The sequence below is a fragment of the Lineus longissimus genome, chromosome 8, assembly GCF_910592395.1.
Source record: "Lineus longissimus chromosome 8, tnLinLong1.2, whole genome shotgun sequence".
Lineage (NCBI taxonomy): Eukaryota > Metazoa > Nemertea > Pilidiophora > Heteronemertea > Lineidae > Lineus > Lineus longissimus.
In genome coordinates, this window is record NC_088315.1 from 10,087,855 (window position 1) to 10,115,086 (window position 27,232).

At 40.1% G+C, this 27,232-nt stretch overlaps 1 protein-coding gene across 1 annotated transcript in view; it reads left to right on the plus strand.

Annotated features, from left to right (window-relative positions):
• Positions 1-21,291, plus strand: part of LOC135492879 (plastin-1-like) — a 36,569-nt gene extending 15,278 nt beyond the window's left edge. The window contains exons 3-13 of the mRNA XM_064779569.1: positions 2,108-2,271; positions 2,678-2,779; positions 3,795-4,002; positions 4,509-4,694; positions 5,600-5,674; positions 6,997-7,204; positions 10,713-10,757; positions 11,060-11,245; positions 11,461-11,672; positions 12,699-12,845; positions 13,778-21,291. Of these exons, the coding sequence (XP_064635639.1) occupies positions 2,108-2,271; positions 2,678-2,779; positions 3,795-4,002; positions 4,509-4,694; positions 5,600-5,674; positions 6,997-7,204; positions 10,713-10,757; positions 11,060-11,245; positions 11,461-11,672; positions 12,699-12,845; positions 13,778-13,951 (1,707 nt within the window). The 3' untranslated portion in view covers positions 13,952-21,291. The remainder of the gene's footprint in view (positions 1-2,107; positions 2,272-2,677; positions 2,780-3,794; positions 4,003-4,508; positions 4,695-5,599; positions 5,675-6,996; positions 7,205-10,712; positions 10,758-11,059; positions 11,246-11,460; positions 11,673-12,698; positions 12,846-13,777) is intronic.
• The last annotated feature ends 5,941 nt before the right edge of the window (positions 21,292-27,232 follow it).

Genomic DNA, 27,232 nt, shown 5'->3' on the forward strand with positions numbered 1-27,232 from the left:
ATATGAGTAAATGGTAGAATGAATGTCCGTCTGTCTGTCTGTCTGTCTGTCCGTTAAACAGGCACGTTTCAAAACTATGGCGGATAGGCGATAGATTTTCCCTACAAGCCATTTAGACCCTTCAGGACTCCTGAAAAGACCAAGTGTGGGTCCGGCAGGATTAACAGTTTGGCCACCAGGGGGCAAAAAGCCTAAATCACAAAACAATTTTTTGGCGCTTTATTCAAGCAGATAGAATCTTGAAATAAAGTTGAAAAGGACCGCATGCATGTAGGTCTTGAAACTACTAAGAGTAGTTTTGATTGATACTACCAGTTGGCGTTACTGAGCCAAAATCTGTGTTGACCTAGTTTAAGCTTGATTTGAATTTCCCGCTCTTGTATGACTCTGAATGTTGTGGGTTCCAATCCCACTTCGGGTCAATTTTTTTTTTTTTTAATTTTTACTTTTTTCACTTGTAAATACATTTTCTTTACTTTTTTGAATAATTTGGTGGGCGGCCATCTTGGTTTTTTTTTTCTATTTTAAAGCCTTTGCTGTATCCAGAGTGACATGAATTTTATGGTTGGTGTACAATAAGTCTCCTTTACATGATATCACATGGGCTTTCTATTTGACCTACTTTTCAAGGTCAGCCTGGCTCAGGCACTTAGATTTGACTAATAAGTGGCATATTTGTCACCATTTAAAAGTCTTTTTACTTTGGTATGTTTGCCTGATATATTGACAAAACTGAGGTTGAAAGAGATCTATCGGGTACTTTCTATGTTCATATATTTCAGCTGAGCGCCAGGCCCTTGGGCCTCTTGTTTTAATATCCTAGTCGTCACCAAACTTTCTGGAGCTTCAGGGAGCCACTAGAATCTTTTACTTGAACTTCACATCCAAGAAGTAGTTCCTGTTGTTGTGCTTACGGAGCTCAGTAAGGAGTGACTACAGGACCACATCCGCACGATCATGCTCTCGTCTGTGGGTCGACGTTAGGGATTTATGCAGGCTTTATTCTTTGCGGCTTGTTCGGTGCATTTGTGTCTGGCGCTGGAATGCCTAAGAACAGATCTGGTGACATCTGTAAGATGTGGAATATCGTAATTGGTCAGGCTGGTTGAAATTTTATGTAATATGTTCACTTGTTTCCCAATAAAGAAAGAATGGCAGCATGAAATCTAGTCTCACTACTAAAAACACAAATAGCAGCTTTGTGTTACTGCATATTGATATACTGCATATTTATGTACAGTAGAACCTCCCTCAGCGGACACCTTGCCAGGCGGACACCTCTACATTACAGACACGTCCGGCCAGTCCCGATTTTTTCTAAGTCATTTCCAATAACAAAAACCTCTGTACGGCGGACACCTCTCTATTCCGAATTGCGGACAGGGCCATAGCCAATTTTTGGTCCAATTCCCTCCCAATTACGGACAGCAGGCAAAAACAATGGTTTCCCACGTGCGCTTGGAGAGTCAAGTAGGCCCGACAGGTGTGATATTTGCATAACTAATCAACGTAATTACCCCATGGCATTGTGTTTTTGTATCCTAATTAAGCCGCGGCATTTGTTTACTCATCTTTTCAACTAATCACACAGGCCTATTGTGTCAACAGACACTCATAAATCCACACGGTTTTGTCAGTGTTGCGGCGAATATGCGTTAGTAGAGAAATTAGAAAAAATTAATTATTAATCAAAGGTGGCTGATGGACAGAAATTATGGTGTGTTTTCACACATTATGACATGTCGAGGAGATTTTGCAATAAAAGGGGCACCTTTTACTAAAGAGAGACTATTCACGCTGCGAGTTCCAAAGTAGCTCGCGTCATTCAACGCAACATCACAAGCAAATACCGATCAGCCAACAGGTTTAAAGTTTCTATGCTAGATGTCGACACAGAGAAAACCAAGGCCATGCAAGGCGGGAACTTCAAATCCACCTATCGGACGATTCGGCATAACCTCTCTAGTGCGGACACCTCTCTATTGCGGACACCTGGGCCCAGTCCCAGGGGTGTCCGCAATAGAGAGGTTGTACTGTACTGCGTTTCCAGTTTAAGAGACTTCACAGGTTATGAATCATCGTAATTTTGCATGAATCTTTCTTTCAGCTCTTTATCGTGATCAAGAAGGAATATGCGGTAGACTTTACCAAGAACATAAAGCGTAAATCTGGCATCAAGACTCATGCAGGGACATCGATGGCATCCGCAGAGGGGACGACCCACTCGGTCAGCAAGACAGAAGAAGTGGCCTTTTCCAACTGGATTGATAAGTATGTACATCTAGACCTGTGGTAGATCCTACTAAGTGATGACTTATCCAGGTAGACTTCTAATGCTTTGTTGAATAATGCATTTACTGACGCAATACAGAACCTCTCCACTTGGTGCTGAAGAAGTGAATGGCAGGTGATCTGTGCACAGTTTCCTTTTATGGTGGTGCTAGAGGTCTTGTCTTGTGATTGAACAAATAATGCCAGCTCCATTGTATTTTATCATCGGCAAACTGTGAAGAAAAACACAGAAAAAACCCTTAAAATTACACACACACCCCCCCCCCCCCCCCCCCCGTTAACTCAAAGGCTGTGTAGAACACTGAATTTGTGGGTTCTAAAGCCCCAATTTCTGAAACTGTTGCTTCTTGGATGGTTAAGAAATGGTCTATCTTATTTTTTGCAGGAATTTGGCCCACGATCCAGACTGCCTGAAGTATTTGCCCGTTGATGAGGTGAATGGTCCCGGAGGACTTTATAAAAATGTCAAGGATGGAATCCTACTATGGTACGTACCGATGGATCAGTCATTGATGAGGCACATCTTAATACGCATGCCAACACATTTTATTGACCCGGCTGTTACCGTCAAGTCTGCTCGAGGATCAAGTCCTAAATTTTCTGAGGTCGTTCAAGGGCATTTATACAAGATTTCATAATGGATGCAGTAAGACTCGACTGGTCCAGCATTCTTTGCCGATCATATACATGTAGCAATTTGTTAAATCAGCAGTTTGTATAAACTGCTGGTCATTTGCCTAAACAACTCCAGGCAATGCGAAGAAGGGTGCAGGTGTTCTGTACCCTTGTTTTAATCAAGACCCAAATAATATTTCCAACATCCAGTTTCTGTGTCGTTGTCTTTAAGAGGCTGCTGTGAGCAGTTCCTCGGTACCACAGTTTCTCCCTCTGGAAACTCAGCGACAGTTTGAGACAATAATGTCTCCGTATGAAGAAGTGAGTGGGTCCAAACACGGTTGTGAGATATGATATGTTTCAAAGTGTTTCGACACCCTGGAGAATCTATTCACCAGCTTGCCGAGAATCTCATCAGGTCTTTTTAACTCACCTGAGCAGCATGCCCTAGATAATGCTTCTTGAGCCCTAGAGAATGGCTGCCTCACTAGAAAAACAATCAAAATGTGGGCTCATTTGCAAATTTTCTGAAAAAAACCTGTGTCCATTAGGTAACATATAGGGAACAATAGGACATCAAGTGCACTAAATTTCGAGGTGAATAACTCTGCGGCCTACTCTGTTGTGCATGCACAAAATCAATCTATGCTTATTTGCCAAATTATTTGCTATCCACAGGACAAACCTGCGGTGCATTTTCCTTTGTATTTAATGCAAATCAAGCTTGAAGAACCGTATTGCCAGATCAATGCAACAATATTACATCGAAAGACACCAACAACACAGGCCTGCCTGATTCTTCGTAAACCGGAGAATTGATTCTTCAGGCTGTTAGATATCTCGCATTGATTCATCATCAGGACAATCATTTATCTTGATTTTTCCAGCAAACTGATCAATATTTCGTGCCCCGACACCATAGACGAGCGTGCCATCAACAAGGGAGAGATATCGGTTTTCAAGAAAACTGAAAATTTAGCACTCGCGTTGAATTCTGCCGCGTCCATTGGTTGTAATATTGTGAACATTGGTGCTGAAGATTTAAAAGAAGGAAAGGTCCATTTAGTGCTTGGTCTGCTCTGGCAAATCATTAAGGTGAGTAGTGGCCATTAAGGGTCATTTGGATTGCTGTGGGACATACCGTTCAGGACCCAGTTGTTCAAAACATGTTTTGCCATAAATGCTTGGTTAACTTTACTGGGTGTTAAGTCTAATGGGCTTAACTGACGGAGATAGTGCCAAAGTTAAGTTAACACCAGTAGTCAAGTCTTTGTGGTGTTTCTTTTTTGGCTGAATGGTATCTCAGGGTGTTCTATACCCTTCTTATGACCTCTTAGTCAACAACAACTTGATAATTTTATGTAATGCATGGAGAAACTGGATCCCCTGACTCGTCTGCCTTGAGAAAGAGTTGCTTGCTCCATGGCATGAGACTGGGGTCTAAAGAAGGTCTGATAAGGCAACCTTCCACAGGATGGCTTCTGATGATACAATGTGAACTTTAATCAGCCTGCTGGGTAAACGATGATCATAAAAGTCACCAGTAAAAATTGAAACTTGCCTCTGATTGTATATGTTCATTTATCATTTCTTTGTTTCAGATTGGTTTGCTTGCGGAAATCAACTTGCAAGGCAACCCCAACTTGGCAGCACTCCTACTTGATGGCGAGACCATGGATGACCTTAAGGCTCTGACCCCCGAGCAGCTGCTGCTGCGATGGGTCAACTATCACCTTGAGAAGGCCCAATGCAACCGCAGGATGAACAACTTCTCATCGGACATCATGGTAAGATATAAACGGCAGAATTTTTCCTTGATATTTCATATTTCTTATAAGATTACCAGGCACAATATTGATGGACACAAAGAATAATAACCTTGACGAGTTGGTTAAGAAGATAATGCACTAAGAGTGGTCAATATCATACTTGAATGCACCATCTCAGTGTACCCAAACTGCACTGAGAATGGTCAATGTCATACTTGAATGCATCACCACAGTGTACACAAATACGCACATGTACAGAAATGTGGTGCTCTGATCAATAAAAACTATACCTGAAAGAAATCTGATCAGGAGTTCATGATCCAGAGCCAAAAAAAGGTTGAGACAAAGATCAAATGCTTCAGTTCATCAGAAACCCAGCTTTACTGATGACCCTGTGTTGATATTCTGCCATATTGGCTAATTCAAGCATTTATCAGCAGTTTCTTCTTCTTCGTGTTCACCTCATACAGTCAATCCTGTACGTCGGATGTACTCAGTCGTCTGCCGCAATTCCACCCAGTCTCCATACAGTTGCATGTTGGCACCATTTGGCCTGATTTCTTGTCAGTGGGCTTTGTGCAGAGGGCAGTCCCGTAGCGCGAGGTTGTTGTCAGCGGTCCCATATTTCAAGCGGTCCGGTATTGCCAGAGCATTGGTCGGCGTCTCCTATTCTGTACTTGTGGAATAGGTGGTACTGCATGCTGTTACGCCCGCTTCTAAGTCTGAAGATGGTGACTTGTATCAACAATTTGACCTTGGCCTTATTTTGCTTGAATGAAACCAGTAGAGGCTCTAAGATGGTCAAGAGCATGATATCCAGGCCCTGTCAGTCTTATGAATGAATATGGTCTACTGCATTTCATATTTTGCTTGGTGAGGTGTGACATGTCACTAAGTGCTTGTCTTTTCTTGTTTGTTTTTAGGATTCTGAAATCTACACTGTGCTTCTCAAGCAGATTGCTCCAACGGAGAAAGGAGTGACAGACCATCCCCTTAGCGTAAGTAGAGTCGTTGTTATGACGCATCAATAGTGAGGTCGAGTTGTGGTCACATTAACCCTTTGTAGCCCGAGTTTCCACAGAAATACCATTGCATCACCTTTGCATCACCATTGCATCACCTTTGCATCACCTTTGATGCCTAAATACTCACAGAACTCCAGTTTTCACCCTGGAAAACCTTATATGAAAATCATGCTCAGCTACCGCAGTACGTAACCAAAGTTGTAATTAAGAATACCTCTGTTGCACAAAGCTGTCTGTAGTAAGTGTTGTGAGTGAAGGGTTGCCGAGTGAGTTTTGGCGACTTTGTCAATATCGGGCAAACGGAGAGATTTTTCTTTGGCAACTGAAGTCGAGGTAGGGCTTCAAAGGGTTAAGCATTGGACTGTGACTGTGAACTTCTAAATTTTCCGGTGCCACTTTTTTTCTCGGTGATATTGCGAATAATCTAGATTCTCAATATTACAAGTATTAGAAATCACGAGAGAAAAAAATCTTTTATTGGAAAAACCACGAGATATTTCGTTTTCCAACAAAATAAATATGGTGAAATTGTGATTTTTCTTCAAATATTTTCGCGAATCGAAAAATTAAATAGTTTACAGTCATTGTTTAGTAGTTGGATGTTGTTATGTAATGTGGTTCTTCATAACAGATTTATTTGACATACTTGATAAGTTGCTGTAATTAATACCCAAAGTTGAGTTTTCCAAGTGTTGTTTGCTGTTTGTGCTATTTCTAAAACCCTCTTGTGCGTCTCAAGCAGCCAGTTGATATGGTATGTTTTGAAATAATATTTATTATTGCATTATGTGATTCATCGTACATATATTTATTATTTGTCAATTCTTTGCCATCTTTTCATTGCACTTAAAATCAAATATCGCACTCCAAATCGAGGCATTGTATGGTTTTTTCACATAGCAATATTCTGACTTACTCTGAAAATTAGGTGATAAACTGAATTTGAACAGTGTTATTTCCTTCTCACGGAATGATGTGCTGGTCTGAATATTACTTTAAGTCAACTAAAAGAGATACAAAATATGAAGATTCATCTGTTCATGTGATTGATAATCTGGACAATTTATAACTTGATAACTCTGGATATTTGTCATCTGGAGACGGCTCCAACAACCAAAGACAAGTTCACATGAAAGCTATCAGCTCGAAAGCTTAGGAAAGGTTTTTACATTTTTTTACATATCCACTGTTGTCAAGTTATATACTGTCCTAATACAGTAGAGAAACACCAGGTAATGGGTCTGTTTACTTGAATATAAGTGATTAACACTGATGACTGTGATGCCACTTTGCAGGAATGCGACAAGCTAAGGCGTGCCGAGCTGATGCTGGAGGAGGCGGATAAGCTCGACTGTCGGCAGTTTGTTACTCCCAAGGAGGTGGTGAATGGCAACACCAAGTTGAACTTTGCGTTTGTGGCCAACTTGTACAACAACCACCCGTCACTTGATAAGGTTGGAGAAGGTGACCCCCAAATCATCCAGGAGACCCGCGAGATGAAGAGTAAGTCTAACTTGTCTGAATAGAGGAAGTACAGTGGAACCTTCCTTAGCGGACACCTCTCTATTAAGGACACCAGTTTTGGTCCCAAATTGGTTGTTTCCATTCAATTTGATCTCTCAATTAGCGAACCTCTCTATTTAGGACAGCACTTGTCATTCCGGAGGGTGTCCTTAATAGGAGTTTAGAATATATTAAGGTTTTAAAAGTGCGTTTCACCAATACCACCAAGATTACACAACACTACAATTCATGAACTACACATCATAATGAACTGCACAACACTGAAGACGCTGCATGGTGGCAAGCACAGAGCTCAATTTCTGTCCTGAAACTCCCACTGGGTATGAAGACTTATTGAAAGCACAGTGCAATATTGTCTTGGGAATGAAAGCGTTTTGACTGTCGTGTTGATGTTGCCTGTTGTTTGGGACTTGAACATCTACTAGTGCACCTCTTCCACATTGATATAACATGCTATGGTTATTGTAGCCTCAGATTGCAACCGTCTGCACGCCAGTAAGTATACACACTACAGAGGAGAACGAGACAATTGTTATCTACTCAGATCAAAATTTATAGAGATGTGAAAAATATTATTAATGACCGAGTCGATTGCAAGCATTTCGGCAGATGGCACTTTAAAATGAGACTGGTACAAGTCGTTGACTGTACTTGTCCCTCTACCAAATACTACTAAATAAGGTAGAAAATCTGCAGTTTTAGACATGAGATCAAGTTCTCAGCAAGTCAGTTGTCCTCGCCCCCTCTGCTTGGTACACGTACACAGTTTTTCTATCATTCCTCGCTTTCTTTCACGATGTAACTTCAAAACAGGATAGGCAGTGTTCTGGACATTTGATCGTCATAAAGCCTGGTGATGCATTGGATTGTTGATCGTCATTTCTATTTGACCTGCCCTACAATAGAAATGGTCGTCCAGTTTTTTTTCATATGACTACCGTTGTCGTGCATGCTTTATGTCAGTTATAGATGATGTGTCCCGAACCTGTTCTATCAGTAGCTTTACGGTTCATCTTTGTCAGGCTTACATTCGTCTACATTATTTGAGGCTCTTGAGCATCATCTAGCAGATAAAAGATACAAGGACTATCTGTATTTTCGACCTTTTGTGATGTGTTGTTGAATATTAAAACAGTGCACTACACTACAATACAACTTACAAGCCTTCTGCAACATACATTAAACACATGCCTTGGTTACATGGTATCGGTGTTTGTGATGGGAAATACATCATGACTTGTTTTGAATGCAATGGTCCTTGGTGTCGCCACCAAGGACCGCTAGGTTTAAATTTGATGTTAACTGTTCACGTGGAATCATTTTAGAAAAGGAATTGATGCATCGCTGTAGGTCCTTGGTTGTCTATTTCAAAATACCTGGATTTAGAATGAATCGCATTTTACACCGTAAATGCACTATGTACCAATGAAGTCTCGTTTTCAATTCAGCGGATATGGTCAGGCAACCATATAATAACTGCTTGGGTTGGTGCAAAATGTGGAAGCAGTCAAAAAGCATTTAAAAACAAATTTTTCGTTAAGTAATTTGAGATGTTTTAGAATAGAAATTGATACCTCACTGTCGGTATTGATTGTCTCAGTAAAACTGCTCAAACTGCTCAAAACCTCGGCTCTGCTCGGTTTTGGCCAGCATTTTAGCTCCACCCTTGTGGTTGTAGTGGGACACCCAATACCTCCGGTTCAGTATCAATTCCATTAAACTAAACCAAGAGAGAGTGGCACTTAGGATGTTGGGGAGGTTGTACAAATTTATCCGAAGATGTAGGAGGAGTGTGTTATTAAACGGTAATCCAGGCTCGCATTCTGTTTCTGCTTTTGTATCAAAACCACTGTGCAATAACTGATAGTCCAGATGCTGGTGTGGATGTGCGATTCACATCAATATGGTGGTTTGTTCTGCAATCTATCTGTGAAAAATACTTAGGTCTTTGTCTCTCTGTCAATGAGATAAAGTTTATTGAAGCTTTCAGTGTTTTCCACGGGAAAAAATAGCACGGTGCAGGTTTTTGCGTGGGAAGTTTGGTGAAATTTGCTGTTAATAGTGAATGGCCGTATCAATTGCAATACGGTTTATTTCTCTCTTTTTTCCACCAAATCTTTTCTCCAAGGGCACCTTTACACTTGATTTTCACTTCTTGGAATTAGGCCATATAAAATAAATTACCTGATTCTCTTCAGACCATTGGTGAACAGTTTGTCCAGTAGGGCAATTTATATTTTATATTTCAATTTTGTCCCAAAAATGTTCTTATGACGTCATCCACCACAAAAAGGTAGTAACCAAAATGTTGATTCTGTCTTATAGTCTGTGCAATCTGTGCTGGCGACCATGTAAAATATTAAGCAACACTACGAGGTCAATGGGGGGAAGAGAGCAGACTGATGTGACCAATCTTTCATTCTTTTGAATCCATCATCATCGGCAATATTCATCAATGAAAATGGAATTTTCAAGCCTTAAAATATATCATGAATTATAAATGTTGACTTTGATGCGGGAGAATGTGGGACCCGGCTCTTTTATGATTTATGTTTGAAATATTTTTAAAAATCGCCCCGGCGCCGAAAATCGACATGGGCGCTGATGAGAATCGGTTAATTTATTTTATATGGCCTTAGTATGAGAAACAAACTTTGATTCCATGAGGAATGAATGATCAAATGCTTGTATACTACCAATTAATAAATTGTATAGACCTCACACTCAAGTCTAGAGTTGTATGCGCTGACATCCTCTTGGTGCGTAAGGCTGTTGACATACTTACTCTTTTGCAAACAAGCCTCCCTATTTCCTTCCTGTCAACCACTGCTGAATAGCTCCATTTCTCAATCGTTGATCAAAACGTGGTCCAAACTCAAATAGCAACAATGTTGCAGGAGTAAGCAATAAAGAGAGAACAAAATCTCTGTAATTCTTACTTGATTAGAGCTAAAATAATTTCATGGCTTTGATAGCTTTAAAATCATGCATAAACAGAAATGGTATGTACCAATATTTTTAAGTACTGGTAACCGAAGGTGGTCTGGGTAGGTGGGTAGGTGGGTTGACGGAACCCCAAACTCAAAAAATACCTGCAAATCACCTGCTTTGCATTTTAATTATACTCTTTTGGCTGAACAGGATGTTTCTAAACTGAACCTACCTTGACAAACTTGAGGGTAGGAGTAATTCTGCCATGGCTAGTCATTTCTGCTGTATCAGTTGAAAGAGCAGGGGCAGAGGTTCAGAAAACACATGGGTGTTGTGGTGCCTCGGTCACCAAGGTTGTACTCCAATGATGCTCAAGATTGTCCATTGCAGACATGGTGGTGATCATCTCAGGATCAACTTGTAGATATATCATCTTCATGTTATTCAAGCCATTGATTCATGTACTACTTGCATTGTTCCGAAGGTGCCAGATCTGGACCAGGACTGGCCAAACAAATCTCCTTGGTTACTTCATGATTGCATTCTACGTTTTCAGCATTCCGTAACTGGATGAACAGCACCCCACCACCAGATTCAGCGGGTATGTAATCATTTACTTTAGTTCTCATCCTGTGTGGTGAAATAGGCAGCAAACTCTCTGAAGGTCTCTGACCTCTCTGAGTCAAGGTTGATAATCTTGTGAGCTAGTCCAGCATCAGACTTTAAACAAGGTCTTTGTATGAATGGTGAATTCAACATACAGCTTCATTCATGGTGGCCGGCCAATTCCAAGACACCCAGGGAGTCATGGACCTTGGGCAGTGAATGAGTTAATTGAATTTTGAATCCAGGCAACTAAGACCATTAGGGGCATTAGCTTATTTATTTTGTGTTAATTTTCAGCATGGAAGAATTTGTGTAGTACTAAGAATCCGCCACCCAAAGTGCCCTACATCTACAACTTGATGTGTGACCTGTGTGACGGTATCCGCATCCTTCAGATTCTTGATTCCATCAAGCCAGGAATCGTTCACTGGTCTAAGGTCAACTTCCCTCCATATAAATTGGGAGTTTTGCCGAAGAAGACCGGTATGTATCAATTCAACCCTGTGCTGCTTGGGGTCTAATTCATTGTACTTTGTTTCAAAGGGACGCGCAGCGATTCCTGATTGGGTAATTTCCGACTGGATTACACTGTAATCTAAGCCCAGTTTTACGATCCAGGAGCGGGTCCAAATAAGCAGTTTGACTTTGGCTGCAGCACAGCAGACTTTTAACTAATAAGGTCCACAACTTGCTTTCAGAGAACTGCAACAAATGTGTAGAATACGGCAAGGAGTTGGACTTCTCCTTGGTGGGTATTGGTGGCACCAACATCCTCGCGAGTGAGGAGACCCCCACACTCTCCCTCATCTGGCAGATGATGCGGGCGTACACCCTCGTTATCCTCACGCATCTATCACAGTCCAATACACCGGTCACCGACACCATGATCATCGAGTGGGCTAAGAAAAAGGTATGCTGTTTTTGCTATTAGAAATGTAAATACTAATGCAGATGTACATGAAGCTGAATAATACTGCAATGAAATTTCAAGTTTGTTGTCTAAGGCCTATTGAAAAAGACAAATTTGCGTAATCCTTCATTTTTGAAACTCCCTGTTTTGTTATTTCATTCTGACATTGGAGGAGGGTAATGCTTTGCTTATCTGACGTATGTCATTACCCAGTGACCGTTTGAATAGTTGCCCTTCAGACATACGACTTATCACACTTAATTGGCTCGTTAGTTGCTAGGCCTTCCGCCATTGAGCAATCGCTGACAATATAAAATTATGTTAATTTTAGCCCGAATCCAGATAAATAAACACCTTGTCTAGGTGGTCTGTCAGAATGGTTAAATATTATTTTTAAAAATACTTGAAGCAATGTTTATGGAGTCCTTCCAAGGGAAAATGGCTGTCTTAAATACGCTGATTTCCACCAAACAGTTTTGGTGAACGCTTGCTATTTTCTTCAAACATATCTGTTGATATTCCAAGTACCACACAGGTAAAAGGACGGGAGTGGTATCAAAATAAAGCTTTTCGCCTGAGCTATATTAAAGAACAGGACATCGCCCTATGACCCCAGATGCAATTTACTACCCGTTTTAGTGTGATGGAACACACTTGTAACCCAGGTCTCCCCAAATGAAAATGGCTAATGTTATGTTACAAAAACCTGGACAATGTTAGTACAAGCTTGTTGTTTTCTCCAAACAAATTATGAGTTTCTCGGGTATCGCAACAAACACAAATATGGGAGTGGCATCGGAATGAAAAATTGTTCCCTCAGCGATATGAACATTTGGACCATGTAGCCATATAATCCATACTTGATGTAACCCAGATGCGACCTACTACCCAGTTTGGTGTGATGATTCACAGGTCTGTTTTAGTTGGTGTATTGCTGCTTTGAACTGTCTCTCTATTGAAGGCTCACAGGCGTGGAATGGTAGAATTTTTACAATCATAAATTTGTTCTGTGTGTTTGACCTTCAGCTCGAGAGTTCTGTGAGTAAGCGCCAGTTTTCCAACTTCAAGGATGATCGCCTCCGAGATGGCCTCATCATCATCGACCTGATCAACGAAGTCAAGCCAGGCTCCATCAAATACGATTATGTCAAGACCAATCCTGTAAAGGACGAGGTAACTCATCTTTCGATTATATTTCTCGAAGAAATCCATATTTAGTTATAAACTGATAACGTATGCTTTCACCAAGAATTAATAATAAAGACTAAAAAAAATCAAGATGCTGTATGCCAAAACATGGTAATTGGAGATTCCCCGTTTTGTGTACAGTGCTAAAAATAGCACTGTTTGTAGAACAAACTATTGCGCACGCGTCAAGCGGCAGAGCCATGAAACCAATCCTGTAAAGGACGAGGTAACTCATCTTTCGATTATATTTCTCGAAGAAATCCATATTTAGTTATAAACTGATAACGTATGCTTTCACCAAGAATTAATAATAAAGACTAAAAAAAATCAAGATGCTGTATGCCAAAACATGGTAATTGGAGATTCCCCGTTTTGTGTACAGTGCTAAAAATAGCACTGTTTGTAGAACAAACTATTGCGCACGCGTCAAGCGGCAGAGCCATGAAAACTTGAAACCTTGTAGTTGGAGAAAAAAACGCCCGCCAATTGGTTAAATTGCAATCACTTGTTATGTTGTTATGCCTCCCTTGCTGGTGATAGTGGCTGAAATCACTTTTTCGTGCAGTGCTTTAGGTCCCAATGTTGCAAAAGAGTACAGTCCGAATCACAACTGACATCCCTCCTGGTTCGCGTCATTGATGCACACCGTTTGTGCGAGTTGTGCATCAGTGACGCACCAGTGACACGCTTATCTCTCGATGTTTCGCAAAAATTATGCGCGAGTTACACGCTACCAACACACTTGGTGGCGTGTCAGTGACGCGAATTTAGGGATGACAATTGTGATTGGATTGTAAGAACGGCGTGATAGGTTCATTTTAGTTGTGGTAAAAGAGTGCATCTTGTCATGTGGCCTTCTTGTCTGGTCATTTCTGACTGATGTTTATCACGTGATACTTATTTTTCCCTCTTTTCAGGATAAATTCTCCAACGCAAAGTACGCCATATCCATGGCCAGGAGAGCTGGTGCACGAATCTATGCCCTGCCCGAGGACATCACCGAATTGAAGTCCAAGATGATTTTAACAATATTTGCTTGCCTGATGTCCGTTGATTACCAAAACAATAAGCCGTTGACCAACGACGAATAGTCAATCTTCTAGTAACCATGGTAACCGAAGATTTTTTTTTAATCAAGAGTCATCGAGCAGATTAACCCTTCGCAGATGGATAGTGATTTTATAAATCGAGTTGCGATGGATGAGGATGAGATTCGTTAGCTCTCAAGAAGAACAGACATTTTGATATTGGCACGTAAAATGATGCGCTGAAGGTGTCCAGATTACATTGTGCTGCCATCTGCAGGTTTCAAATGGCATTATACACTGAGGTTTTGTGGTACCGATAATTTTTTTGTGGGCGTTTATTCTTCTGCGGTCCTTGAGGTTCAAGTGCAAGCGCAAAGTGCAACTTTATCAATACATTATGTATTACAGCCCCCGTAGTTCTACCAAAACCACAGTTTTGTAGTAAAAGGTGGACAACTGCAAGTAAAACCACTCCGGGTTACCCGGTACAGTAAAGATATGGTGTACAGTATGGTTGCATGATATTTAACAACCAACTTGTCGTCTGATCTTCCACGCCATCATCAAGAGGAAGCATCTATCTATGCGCCTGATGTCCAGCAATAATCATGGGTGAATCAGTGGGTGCGTGAAAACTACAGATTACTTAAACTGGTCCATCCTATTTGTACAACCAAAAAATATCATTCCAGTGTGTTATATAGTATGCTGCATGCGGTTGTGGTTCAGACAATGAGAGATTATTAAAAAAATGATGGTTTAAACTTTCTTCTACATATCTGAATTACCTAGTTTTTTGTGTATATAAAATTTGAATTTGAATTTCTTCTCCGTTTCTTTTTACTTTTGATAAGATTAATGAAAGGCACTTTTTTTATCGGATCACCAATTTTTTCACTTTTCAAACCACACGTCGTATGCCATTCTTTTTGTGTAGGCATCTTCTGATCACTTGTTTTGACCATATTTCTGGTTCATCCTTTTACAACCTTTTGCGTGAATAGATTCAGATTTCTGTTAAAAAATGATTGGTAAAGGGCTCTGGCATCTTGCTTCATATGATGACTGTTAACCGTGAAATTTTTTCGAGCGTTTTATTTTGGCGAATGCACCATCATACACCAACTTTGAGTTTGAAAGCACAACATTTCAACTCGAATAAATGTACCATTAAATTCTGACAGCAGACACAACATTTAGTCTATTGCCAAGAAAAAAAAAAATTTGCCAAAATCTAAATGACCTGAAATTTCATGTTTTACACTCGTGGTACATGCATTCTTGTATAATTATGTTGACGGCAAATTCCCTGTTTCAAATAATATTATATTATGTTTAATAATTATGCAACCCTAATAATGATAACAATGATATTTGAAATTTTGTACAGTGCTGTTTTCAACAAACAGTGAGAGCTCAGCTACACTTTGTAATATTATTATCGCAGCTAGACAACTTCCTCCGTATAATTGGTCTAGGTTGTTAAAGGTATCGGATGCTTACAGAATATCCTCGAGAATCACACATCATGAATGCCATCATTTTGAAATCAAGTTATTTTTTACGTTCATTCCACTATGTGTGAATGTAGGCCTACCGGTATCAATAATATTTTTGACAAAATGACGATGGTCTGGTTGTAAGGTCTTGCTAATCATTCTTATCATGGATTGAGGTGACGTAGACATAGGGTCCTAGAATTTGTGGCGCCCTCATCATATGACTACCAAACAATTACATATTTTATGTTTGTATCGTTATATCAAGGCCCAGCCATGTTGTTAACCCTTTAGCCCTCCAAACGCCCATGGAAGCCCGCAGCTTTTATCTTCAAACGCCCGTGATTTAGGGGTGACATCTGCCGTGAAAGTGTTAAATCAAAACACTGTTCTACTTGAGCCGATGTTCGGAGCCAAACTTTGCTCAGTCAATGGAGTTATCCATTACTGATGAGTAATACTACAAATTTCATGTTGAAATTGCTAATTTTTAGGCATTTTTCTGGAGGAACAGACGGTAAAACAGTTAAAACGCTGGAGCGCTAAAGGGTTAAAGAAAGGATCGCTCCTGTATAGTTCTGGATTCTGGTCCGAAAAAATTGGCCTCACAGTCCGGTAGTTGCATGATGTATTAGTCTTAGTCGCTTGAAATAGATCTAGCATCCGTCAGTGTTCTCTTCAGATAGTTTCTCTGTCAGAAACTTTCCCCATTCAATACTGCAAACGTTGTCCATCTATAGAAATGTGTGACCAGCCTTGGTATAGTTGGCTTCCCTGCTAAATAAGCCCTTTGAGAACACTGCACATATTTAGTAGCTTTTCACATTCTGGACTTGACCCTTTAAAAACATGGTTGTAAAAATAACCATGGGAACTACAGTCCAAATCACAATTGTCATCCCTAAATTCGCATCATTGACGCACTACCCAGCACGTAGGTCGCGTGGAATTTACATGAAACATAGAGAGATACATATGTAAGCGCGTCACTGGTGTATCATTGGTTCCCAACTTGGCACGTACCTCGCGCATCACTGATGCAAAGCAGGACGAAGGTCATTTGTGATTTGGACTTTATGTTATTCTGCAAGAGTCACCCTGTGTTGAATAGACCTATTGAACTCCTTATATTGTCATCAATTGAACAGCTTTTCATTAGGATAATTCTTGTGATATTTAAGGAAATAATGTGTTTTCAAATACCAGTTCCTCAAGTGATAAGTTCAGTCATTCCAGTTTGCTTTGAAATTGTGGCACATTTAAAAGATGCAATAACAAGTTGTACAGTTAACAATGTAATAATGCCATTAGAAATACGCATGTTTCTCAATTCAAGTACATATATAATTGAATGTACATGTAAGTTCAAGTGAAATATTGTGACTAATTTTGTGCTAAAAATGTATTGTTTCGTATCATTTTAGTACATTTTGAAGTAGAACACATACATGTACTTGCTTCAATCCAGGATTTCCCATTCTAAAACACCTTGATAATAATGATTGTTTAGTTTGGTGTGTTTTGAACAGAAGTGGGCACCTCACTGTGGTTCTTGAAGATCACCGCACAGGTGGGGCGGTCTTTTTGTCCGTAACTTAGGCTCCCGCCTCAGTGTTAGCCTAAACATTAGTCCTACTCTCACGGTATTTAATTGGTGAGACAACCAATACTTCCATTTTGCCATCAATTCGCTAAATCTGGGGTTCTCTTGTTTGGCTCCAGTCTTTATCTTTGGGGGTCGTTAGGAACAATTTACGTATACATATATCATGGTGGATATTTTGTCATTTAAACAGAGTATCTTCTATTTCCCTAAGAGTTTATATATATTTCACTTGAAGACCGCTAACGTCCATTCAGTCAGATCACTGAAAATTGAGAGAAGAATTTCATGAAATTTTACATATTTTGCTTTTTTATGAGAATCTATCTTTATATTCTGAGTATTGACCAAATAACCTTCCAATCATTCCATGGTGATTAAAAACTTCATTTTGACCCTGAGGCGTTCCTTTCAAATATTTTGCTTATTGGCTGACCAACAAAGATGTTTCATATTCATTTCTGATTTGAAGCTCACAGTAGTTGGGATTTTGTTTATTTTGTTTACTCATTACCTTCAAAATGTGATAGATCAGCAGATCGGAGGTAGTATATTGTATTTACTCTGAACGTCAATAAAACACACCGAATATACAAATCTGAAAAACAATTTTTGAGAAAATTTCCATTTGCTCTTCCATATCTTCAGAAGAAAACTTTGATGCCCCAGTTTCCAGACCAACAACAACACTATATTTTTCACCAATCTTCTCCTGCACCCAGTTAAGGTTTTAACCACTATTTCCTGATGAAATTTTTTCCGCGTTGTGGTGTAATACATTTTGTTTGACAAGTATATCTTCCAAGACAATGGACAGTCCAATTTATGTACACAATTTCCAGTTGCAAACTGCTGCTTCAAATGTCTTCAACCCAATAAAAAGTAGCTTCTTACTGAATGGTTTCTTTAAAATTTACTTCTCGGTGTGATAGACCAAAATTATATGAAACTTATCCAGAAGAAATGTTTTAACATTTAATATCTTGTTATTTGATTAAATTCAGAGCAATCGACTGACACATGACTAATCTCTTAACCCGTCCAGGCCTTTGTATACTATGTATCAATACAGGGTGTTTCAGAATATTTTTCACGATTTCACTTGCTTAACCTGATATTAACCACATGATAAAGTTTCACTGAGCAGAATGGTCTTTTTGGATGTCAGGATGGTCTCAAAATAACTGTCGGGATTCGGGATAGTGAAAAAAATTGTCGGGGAAAATCGGGATGGATTGGTGGTTACCTGGATATGGCCGTTCTTATAATGAGTCGTCGGACAGGTACCTCCATCTGATGTCCTCTGTACATTCCTATCTGTAAACAAAGTATACTCTCATAAACATCTGTTCTTCTTCAATGTAAACCAGTGATGTAAAAAGATACTGCTGTGAACTTGCGTAATTCTGGCATCTCTTTGTTTTTTCAATTTGTGAAAATTTCGGAAATTTTTGAAATTCACCATTATCATTTTGGCGTATAAAGAAATAAAATTCAGTTTTTCCAATGGAATGAACGTATTTTTATGCGATTTTTTTTGGCACAGATCAATGTTATTCATAAAACATGAAAATAAAACACCTGCAAATATTTTGCAATTGACAATAGCTTCCCGGCTGACTTGGGTGAGGTTATGTCATCACGTCTTGTTTTTCAGCCTTGCATATGTCACAGTGGTGGTAGATATGTCTTATAACAACATGACTTGATATAGCAAGTGGCTGTCTACAGGTATCGACAAAATCGATGGATCCATTTACGACCTTAATCTGGTTGAAGTAGGACAAGGTTGTAAGATCCTGGCTGGTCGATGTCTCCGTGAAGGGCAAATATACATCATGGAATTGGTTCAAGGGGAGAAGTGTTGTGTCAGAAAACAATGTGCTTAAATGATCAAGTTTTTAAAGAACATCTTTTCCTAAATGAAACATAATTTGAACTACTCATTTCCTTGTCCTTCTTGTGCCACATGAGGACGGTGTCCTTAGGAAGTTACCTTTTATGCCGCTTTCTGTTAATTTAGGCCATGCCAATTTTATTGGTGGGTTAACGGATTTTTCAACATGCCCTAAAATGAAAATTTCAAATAAAAGTTAATTCCCATTCCATCAACTGAGAGTAAATTGACCTGAAATGACCTGCAAGTTATTCGGCAGATTGTTTTTGAGAATCAACTCCTCTCTTCAAGAGTTGTGGGTCCCTTGCATTTTAAGACATTGCAAGGTTCATGGAAAACCCAACCTGGGATTTTCTATGATTTTTGACCAGCAGCATCCTTGTCATTTGGTTGAAAGATCCGTTGACCTATCAATGAGTTGGTATTGCTTCACTGCGGACAGCATTACGATGTTATGCAAGAGAGTGGTCAGTGTCCTTTTCCCTCTGAAGGGGCACAATATTTTCGATCAGATTTCCTAGCAGAAGATTTTAAAGAGATCCAGTTGTGCCACAAGTCTTTATTTAGACTAGCTGAATGTGGTAAAAATAACTAAATTGGTGATTACTTCTGATGCAGCTCATTGGCTACATAATCAACGACCTGTGGAGAACTCGAAACTGCTAACATTTATCAATGGAAGCTTATTCCTACCTTTGGTTTTAACCGGGCCGTTCAAAACTCGCCATTTTTGTAAGCGATTCGCTATAGGTTTCCATTAAGGTTGTTATCGTTCCATAGAATTAAAGGACTCGTCATAATTGCTGTGATAATTCAAGAAGAGTATTCACATTGTTGACTCGGCTATAAAGATATCCCCATATTCCTGATTTTTTTTCCGCTAAGGGCCAAGTTCTAATTTTTGATCAGATTTTTGAAATAATGGCACCTTCTTAATTCTTGATGCAGAGTTGTCTCCCCATTGGCATTGGCTTTGAATATTTTTGGCTGTTCGTCTTTTCCTGTGAACAGTTGTGTATTCTCTTCCCAAACATTCCTGCTAATATTAGTACTAACATGCAAGGCTTTCAGCCTTTCAATGCAGCATAGAGTATCATGTAATGATATGTTTAGGATGGAGTGACACTGAATGATATCTGCATACACTCTGTCTTGTAGGGAAGAGACCTTCAGTACTGACCCCCATAATCAACCATAGAAACACACATGCCACCATGTGTGAGCATAGCAACTGCCTCTGATTCATAGTTTTAAAAGTTTAACTGCCACTCGAGGTTAAAAAAGGGCTCCACATAAATAACATCAACTATAAGCGTAAGGCAGATCCTACTTCCATGAATCATGTGGGTTGGTATGATTGCATGTTTGTTATTTATAGAAGCTATTTAGCCGGTTGATGGCCACCTGTACAAAAGGTCTTTATTAAAGGGGTACACCGTTCGTAATTGCTGGTGGTCCAGTTAAATAAAAATCCACTCATACACAATGCTGTAGTGCAGTTATTATGAATACAAATTTGTTGAAACTTGGTATTTATAGTATTTGTATATATGTCTACACAAAGGCTTGCTGAAAATTATGTTCAGTATGTATTCATGGAATTGAAAGTTTTCAAAGTCAATTACAAATTCAAAATGTTTAACGAACAGTGTAGGCCTTTAAATGTAATAGCCCTGTAATAGGCCGAAGTGAATCAAACTCTCCAAAACCAGCTAGATAGCGTCTACACAGTAAGTAGCCACATTGAATTGAGGTCACCAACGCGCAGATGAAGGCTTCCTTGATTGAAAAATATCTCAAAAACTACTGGCTAAAAACAGTGTCCATTGCCATTTCTCTCTCCCATAGTGTGAATTAGGGACCAAAGTTGTTGCCGGAAAAGTATAGGCCAATATTAAGATGATGGTGCGTACACCTAAGGTCCTGATGATGTCCTTATTCTGCATCAGACCACCTGAAGTCATGAAGGCATTGCCAGGTAGCTTACAGCAAGTGGCTTTTCTAAGCAAACATTTCAACCCTCATTGGTGAAGGGGTTTGACATTCCACCACTTTGTCTATGCTATTTGTAAAGTACATACAGTCCAAATCACAATTGACATGCTTTAATGCACGTCATCAGCGCTCCCCAGCATGTAAGTTTCGCGTAAAACACATGAAACATGGAGAGATAAGGGTGGTACCAGTCCGTCATTGGCACACAACTTGCGCGTATGTTCGTTTAACTGACCAAAAGCAGGAAGGATGTCAATTGTGACTTGGACTGTAGCCTCCAGGCCATGCACTTCTATCAGCCACATGTTGTGGTATTTATTGATTTTGAATACAGGTTTTTGAACCTTGTGATTGATTCTCAAGTGGATTCTGACTTCTACTTAGAATAAAATGGTCTTGTATAGTCAAATGATGTGTTGTGTTTTTTGTTTGGATGAGAGTCGCATGCTCAAAATTGGTGACTCGTACCTTGAAATGTCTGAATACTGATCGAAATGTCCACACAAGTCGGACCCTTTCCAACGAGTTTTCCGTAAACTTGAGTGATAAGTTGCTGTTCTCAGCCTACCCATTCCACACGAGGAAAGACGAACTGGATGTACGTTTGCTCCCTGTTATCCTCTGGTGCGCATGGCAGCACGAAGACAACCCCCCTGAAAAAAAGATTGGAAGAAAAGCAGAAGAAGTCCGCATCTCAAAGAACTAATTTTGTGCCAACTTGTTGGCTCACCGTAGGGGAGTCTATGTAATACCGCAGTGTCCATCGTCCGTCGTCATCCGTCGTCGTATCCTATTTCAAAAACAGTGGCACGTTTCTTAACCGCTAGGGCTATGAACTTGAAACTTTGTACACAGCACCCCCTAGGTCAGGTGACCTCTGACACTGAATTTCGGTCCGATCTGATTCTCAACTTGGCCACCAGGGGGCCAAATGTCGATATCTAAAAAGTGTGATATCTCGCTTATTAGTGACTTGTTTTCGATGAAACTTGTGTTGTAGGTACTCATAGCAAATATACATCTTATATCGTACGGGTTTTTAATTTGACCTACTTTTCAAGTTCACAGAGGTCATATGACGTAAATTGGCCGTTAGAGTGTAAACTATGGCACGTTTCTTAACCACTAAAGCTATGAACTTGAAACTTAGTACATATAACCCCCTATATCACATAGCCTCTGGTGCTGAATTTCAGTTTGATCTGATCCTCAACTTTGCCACCAGGGGGCCAAAAGTGGAAATCTAAAAAGTGTGATATCTCGCTTATAAGTGACTTGTTTTCGATAAAATTTTTATGGTAGGTACTCTTAGGAAGAATACATCCCATATCTTACGGGTTTTCAATTTGACCTACTTTTCAAGGTCACAGAGGTCATATGGCGTAAATTGGCCGTTAGAGTGTAAACTATGGCACGTTTCTTAACCAGTAAAGCTATGAACTTGAAACTTGGTACATATAACCCCCATATCACATAGCCTCTGGTGCTGAATTTCAGTTTGATCTGATTCTCAACTTTGCCACCAGGGGGCCAAAAGTGGATATCTAAAAAGTCTGATATCTCGCTTATAAGTGACTTGTTTTCGATAAAATTTTTATGGTAGGTACTCTTAGGAAGAATACATCACATGTCTTACGGGTTTTCAATTTGACCTACTTTTCAAGGTCACAGAGGTCATATGGCGTAAATTGGCCGTTAGAGTGTAAACTATGGCACGTTTCTTAACCAGTAAAGCTATGAACTTGAAACTTGGTGCATATAACCCCCTACATCAGATAACCTTTGATGCCGAATTTTGGCCTGATCTGATTCTTTATTCGGCCACCAGGGGGCCATAATGGAAAAAGGAAGAAGTGCAATATCTTGCTTATTTGAGTGAATTGTTTTCGATAAAATTTTTATGGCAGGGACTTCTAGCAAGGATACACCACATGTCCTATGATTTTTGGATTTGACCTCCTTTTCTAGGTCACAGCGGTCAAATGGCGTAAATTGGCCATTAGAGTGTAAATATGGCACGTTTCTTAACTGCTGAAGCTATGAACTTGAAAGTTGGTACATGTAACCCCCTACATCAGATAATCTCTGACACCGAATTTTGGCCTGATCTGATTCTTGATTTGGCCACCAGGGGGTCAAAACTGAAAAAGTATGACGTGCAATATCTCGTTTATTAATGACTTTTTTTCGATGAATTTTTTATTGCAGGGACTCTTAGCAATCACACGATATTGATCTTGTTGATGTCATAGACAATTATTGGTTGGATCATAAACTTATATATACTGCCCTGTCTTATTACTTGACATCAATACACATCTAAAAAAAGTCTTCATGCCTGATTGTGTTCACCATATTCACCTCTAAACTAAGCATGATCCTGCCTACTAAAAGATGTATAGGGTGAGCACAATGGCCCCTGGCCGTTTCATTGAACATCAACATCATGTTGAATTCCTATTCCCTGATGGCAAGAAAATGCATTTTTACTCACCCACGAACATTTCTGGAATAACAGAAATTTATTAAGGGGGTAATGATGACAGTAATGACAAAATAAAATAATGATATAATTATGATATAGCGCGTTTCAATGTGTTGTTTCCTCAAATAGCTTTACAACTGCATACATTATTAATCGGCCTATCCAGAAACTTTTCTGGAGGAACCAACGCAGCTGTACAATCCAGCACACAACAACGACTTTCAGGCCAGTTGCACAGGCCAGGTATCGATCCCAGAACAGAAGCCCGCGTTCACTCGGCCAGGTTGTTATCCCCCCAATGACGATACTGGGCGTGGGTCTACTGGTCTTGCACTGATAATAACGCAATCTTATTCTCTCTAATGTCTTGATATCTCCATCAAATATACTTCGTTGCTTGATTGATGACTGAATACTCATAGTTGATTACAGATTAATGATTGAGATTGGACTGATTGATTGTTTATTGATTGGTTTGGTATTGCAAAATACAATATCAAAACACTGTCTTACAGATTTGCAAACATATTTTACCGGAGGGGATAAAACCTTCCAATTAAACCTTTGAAAACAATGACACCAACGAATGAGGACAACTTATTGTCGGATTTCTCAAAAGGACTTCAACGAAAGTAGGCCTATCCTATTCTCGGACAGGAAGCCGGGCATGAGCTGAAGCCTAACATACACCACAAAAACACCAACATTAAGTAGGAATTATTGACCTAAATCTGTCAATATACATCTAGAGCGTCATAACGAAACCGTTTTAAACCAGGTTTCGAAAGAATTATAAGAGTAGAGGTATTTAAGTTGAACAACGGGAGAGACAGTGGGCGCCGCGGGCGCAGCCTTCAGATTTAGTCGACATGACTGCTTCAAACACATATTTCTCTGACCATTGACAAAATCTTTGGGCTCATTATACATCATTTCGATCCTCACATCTTGTGCTTCCTCTTATATGCGCTTGTCAATTCATAAGCACATTAAAATCCGCCCTATACGGATAAAACGTATTGTAGCGATTCTTAGAAACGGGACGATGGGGGGTTACACTAAACTAACGGATCATGACCGGCTTCACAGCTTGGCGTACGTCACAGAGTCCTAGTTGGTAAGCAGTCCTGGTAACGGACTGCGCGGACTCCAGAGCAACGGTCGTCACAGCCAATGACGTCATGGGTGACGTCACGTCTTGGTGATTTGGCGAGACGGTAGGACCGGACATATTACGATATAGATCTAGCATTTGATACACCACGAGTTTTGTCTTGATTGTGGTTATTTTCACAACTTAGATTTAGCGTTTATGTCACAACACGATCTAGATTACTAAACTAATGACGTAGATAAAGGTAACTGGCTCAATGTATCAGTAAATGCGGGGACAGGAATAGGTTTGGCTGGTTGTGACGGCCCATGTGAGTATGTCCAGAGGAGTTAGGACATGTGGTGGTTGGCAGCTGGACGACATGGAGATTGTCCCGGCCGCATAGCGGTTTGGATTCCCACCGTCGCCCGCAATATACTTATTGAGACCAAGTACCATAGACTAGAAACTATAGAGGGACAGTTTGTCTTGTCTCCAGTTGTGATTGTGACGTGAAGACACCATGTCTCCAGACAGGGCGAATTGCCTCCTGCTATTCCTTATAGCATTTCGGACGACAATTGGGGGGTTGGGAAAAAGACATTCAACAAAACGCAAATCAATGTGCATGCAGGTAACGTAACAGGCTCAGGTTGGCCTCGGCTTGGGACGCCTGGGTCGAAGTGGCTGGCCTCGGTCGGTATGACCGTCTCAGTCATGGTTTGGGAATACGTTACTTAAATACCTTACACGCACACGTACCTCCGTCAAGTCGAAAGTCTTAATTTGAAAAATGTCTATCACTGATTTGATCCGAGGCCCAGCTGTGAATAAAGATATGTCTCTGAGGCATTTTTAGATTGTAACAACCAACGGTTTATGACAGGACAAAGAACTCTAAATAAATGATTACGCAAGGAACCTGGTACGGCGCGGGCCTTTGGTTGCTATGGAAACTAGCATATGGGCGCCATGGTCGCTGGCTCTTTGGGTCGGTTACGGAAACGCCATGGAAGCTGGCCTTGGTAAGGTATATTCGGACTCAGCGTAATCATTAAAAATGGAGAAGTTCTTCTAAAAAAAACTAACTAATAGACATGTGCCTCAGAAACAGACCTCAGAGAAAGATCCGTACAGCTCATCGAAAAGGCGTTGCTACAATGTGGGATTCGTTTTAAATAATGGCCGACAAAGTCATAAGATAACTAATAACATATTATTTAAACTTCAAATGATAGGATAAGTATCTTATCCAAGTCCTCGACGAAATATTTACAGATGATCACTTATGGCATGTTTATATTTACGATGAGGTGAAATTTGACTAAGTTCTAGCCTATGTCTGACAAGTTTACGATCATGGCTAACGACCGATAGGCCCTGCTGGCCTAAGTAACACGCGCTGATTACGCGCGAAATGTTCAATGGACTGAACACTCAATGTACATGCAAGCATAGTGTGGTCATGGTATGGATGGAGTGAGTCTGATCAGAACTATTGGAACCCATGGCGGAGGTGGAATACGCCGGGTAGCCGGAATGGAAAGGCTACGGTCGCCGCCGGACCCCGGCTGGGGAGGCGCGACAGGTTTGGTGCGTACCTGGGTTTGAGTCGATGTTGTCGGATTGACCACACGATCAAGACTGATTATACTGGAAAAAGCACGTCTTTTATAGCAAAATGACGCAGTCCCCAGCCAATCAGCGTCGCGGATTCGCGTCGCGATTTGGCAGAAACGGGAATTTTTGTAAGAAATTCTGACAAAACTCACTCTAAAACTACAGTTAGAAAATGAATATCAAAAATCGTCTCGAACAAAAGTTTCTTTTACCGGTAAGGAACACACTAGCCGTAAAAGAGAAAAATCTAACGAGCGGTTCCAAAGTTAATAAAGTTTGAAGTTAGATCCCCAAGGTTTTTTGAGAAACGGCTCCTAAGCCATTTCACAGTAGCAAGATTGACGGAGTTACGGCTTTCCCACCGACTAATCCGCAAAAGTTATGAAAACGGCTCGTAGGATTTTACTTAAACTTTGACAATATGTCTTGATGATAAAGAAGAACATATTTCCAGAATTTGGGCAAAATCGCCTCGCTAGATAAATATTTACACACATTTCCGCACACCAGCCGGAGACAATTTCAAATACGGCGTCAATGCGTAAAGCGATACAACAATGACGCTTTCTCCCATGTTGCGCTGAACGAACTTACTAATATTACAAAAACGGCTCGTACGATTTTACTTAAACTTAAACAAGCCATGTTCATAGTATCAAACACAATACTCATACAATTTGATCGAAATCGATTCGACAGAAGAAAATATGTAGACTTTTCCGCACATCGGGAGGGTAAATTCTACGACGTGACGCCAGCCATTGGCCTTTACAAAATGACGACGAAAACCACCTAAAGGTCGAAATAGATGCTAAATAATTCAGTAACTGGCTAATCCGTCGCGGAATTGAATATATTACAAGAGAGATATGGTATGCAAGATTGAGTAAACGAGATTTGACGAAAATTCAACGAGTAGTTTTTAAGATATTTGAAGTTACGCGCGGTATTGGTGAAACAAAAGATCCCGCATGGCGCGCCATGTTTCAGGCCTTGCCATGACAACAGGCGAGAGGGTGTCCCGAAAATATCGCCAAAATACACCAACTTTCCCACAACCGAAATAATATTTATAGATATGATGAAGTTCGTCAAATACTCGAATATCAATTTGTAAAGTAATAATAAATTCGTACGAGGCAATTTTAAATC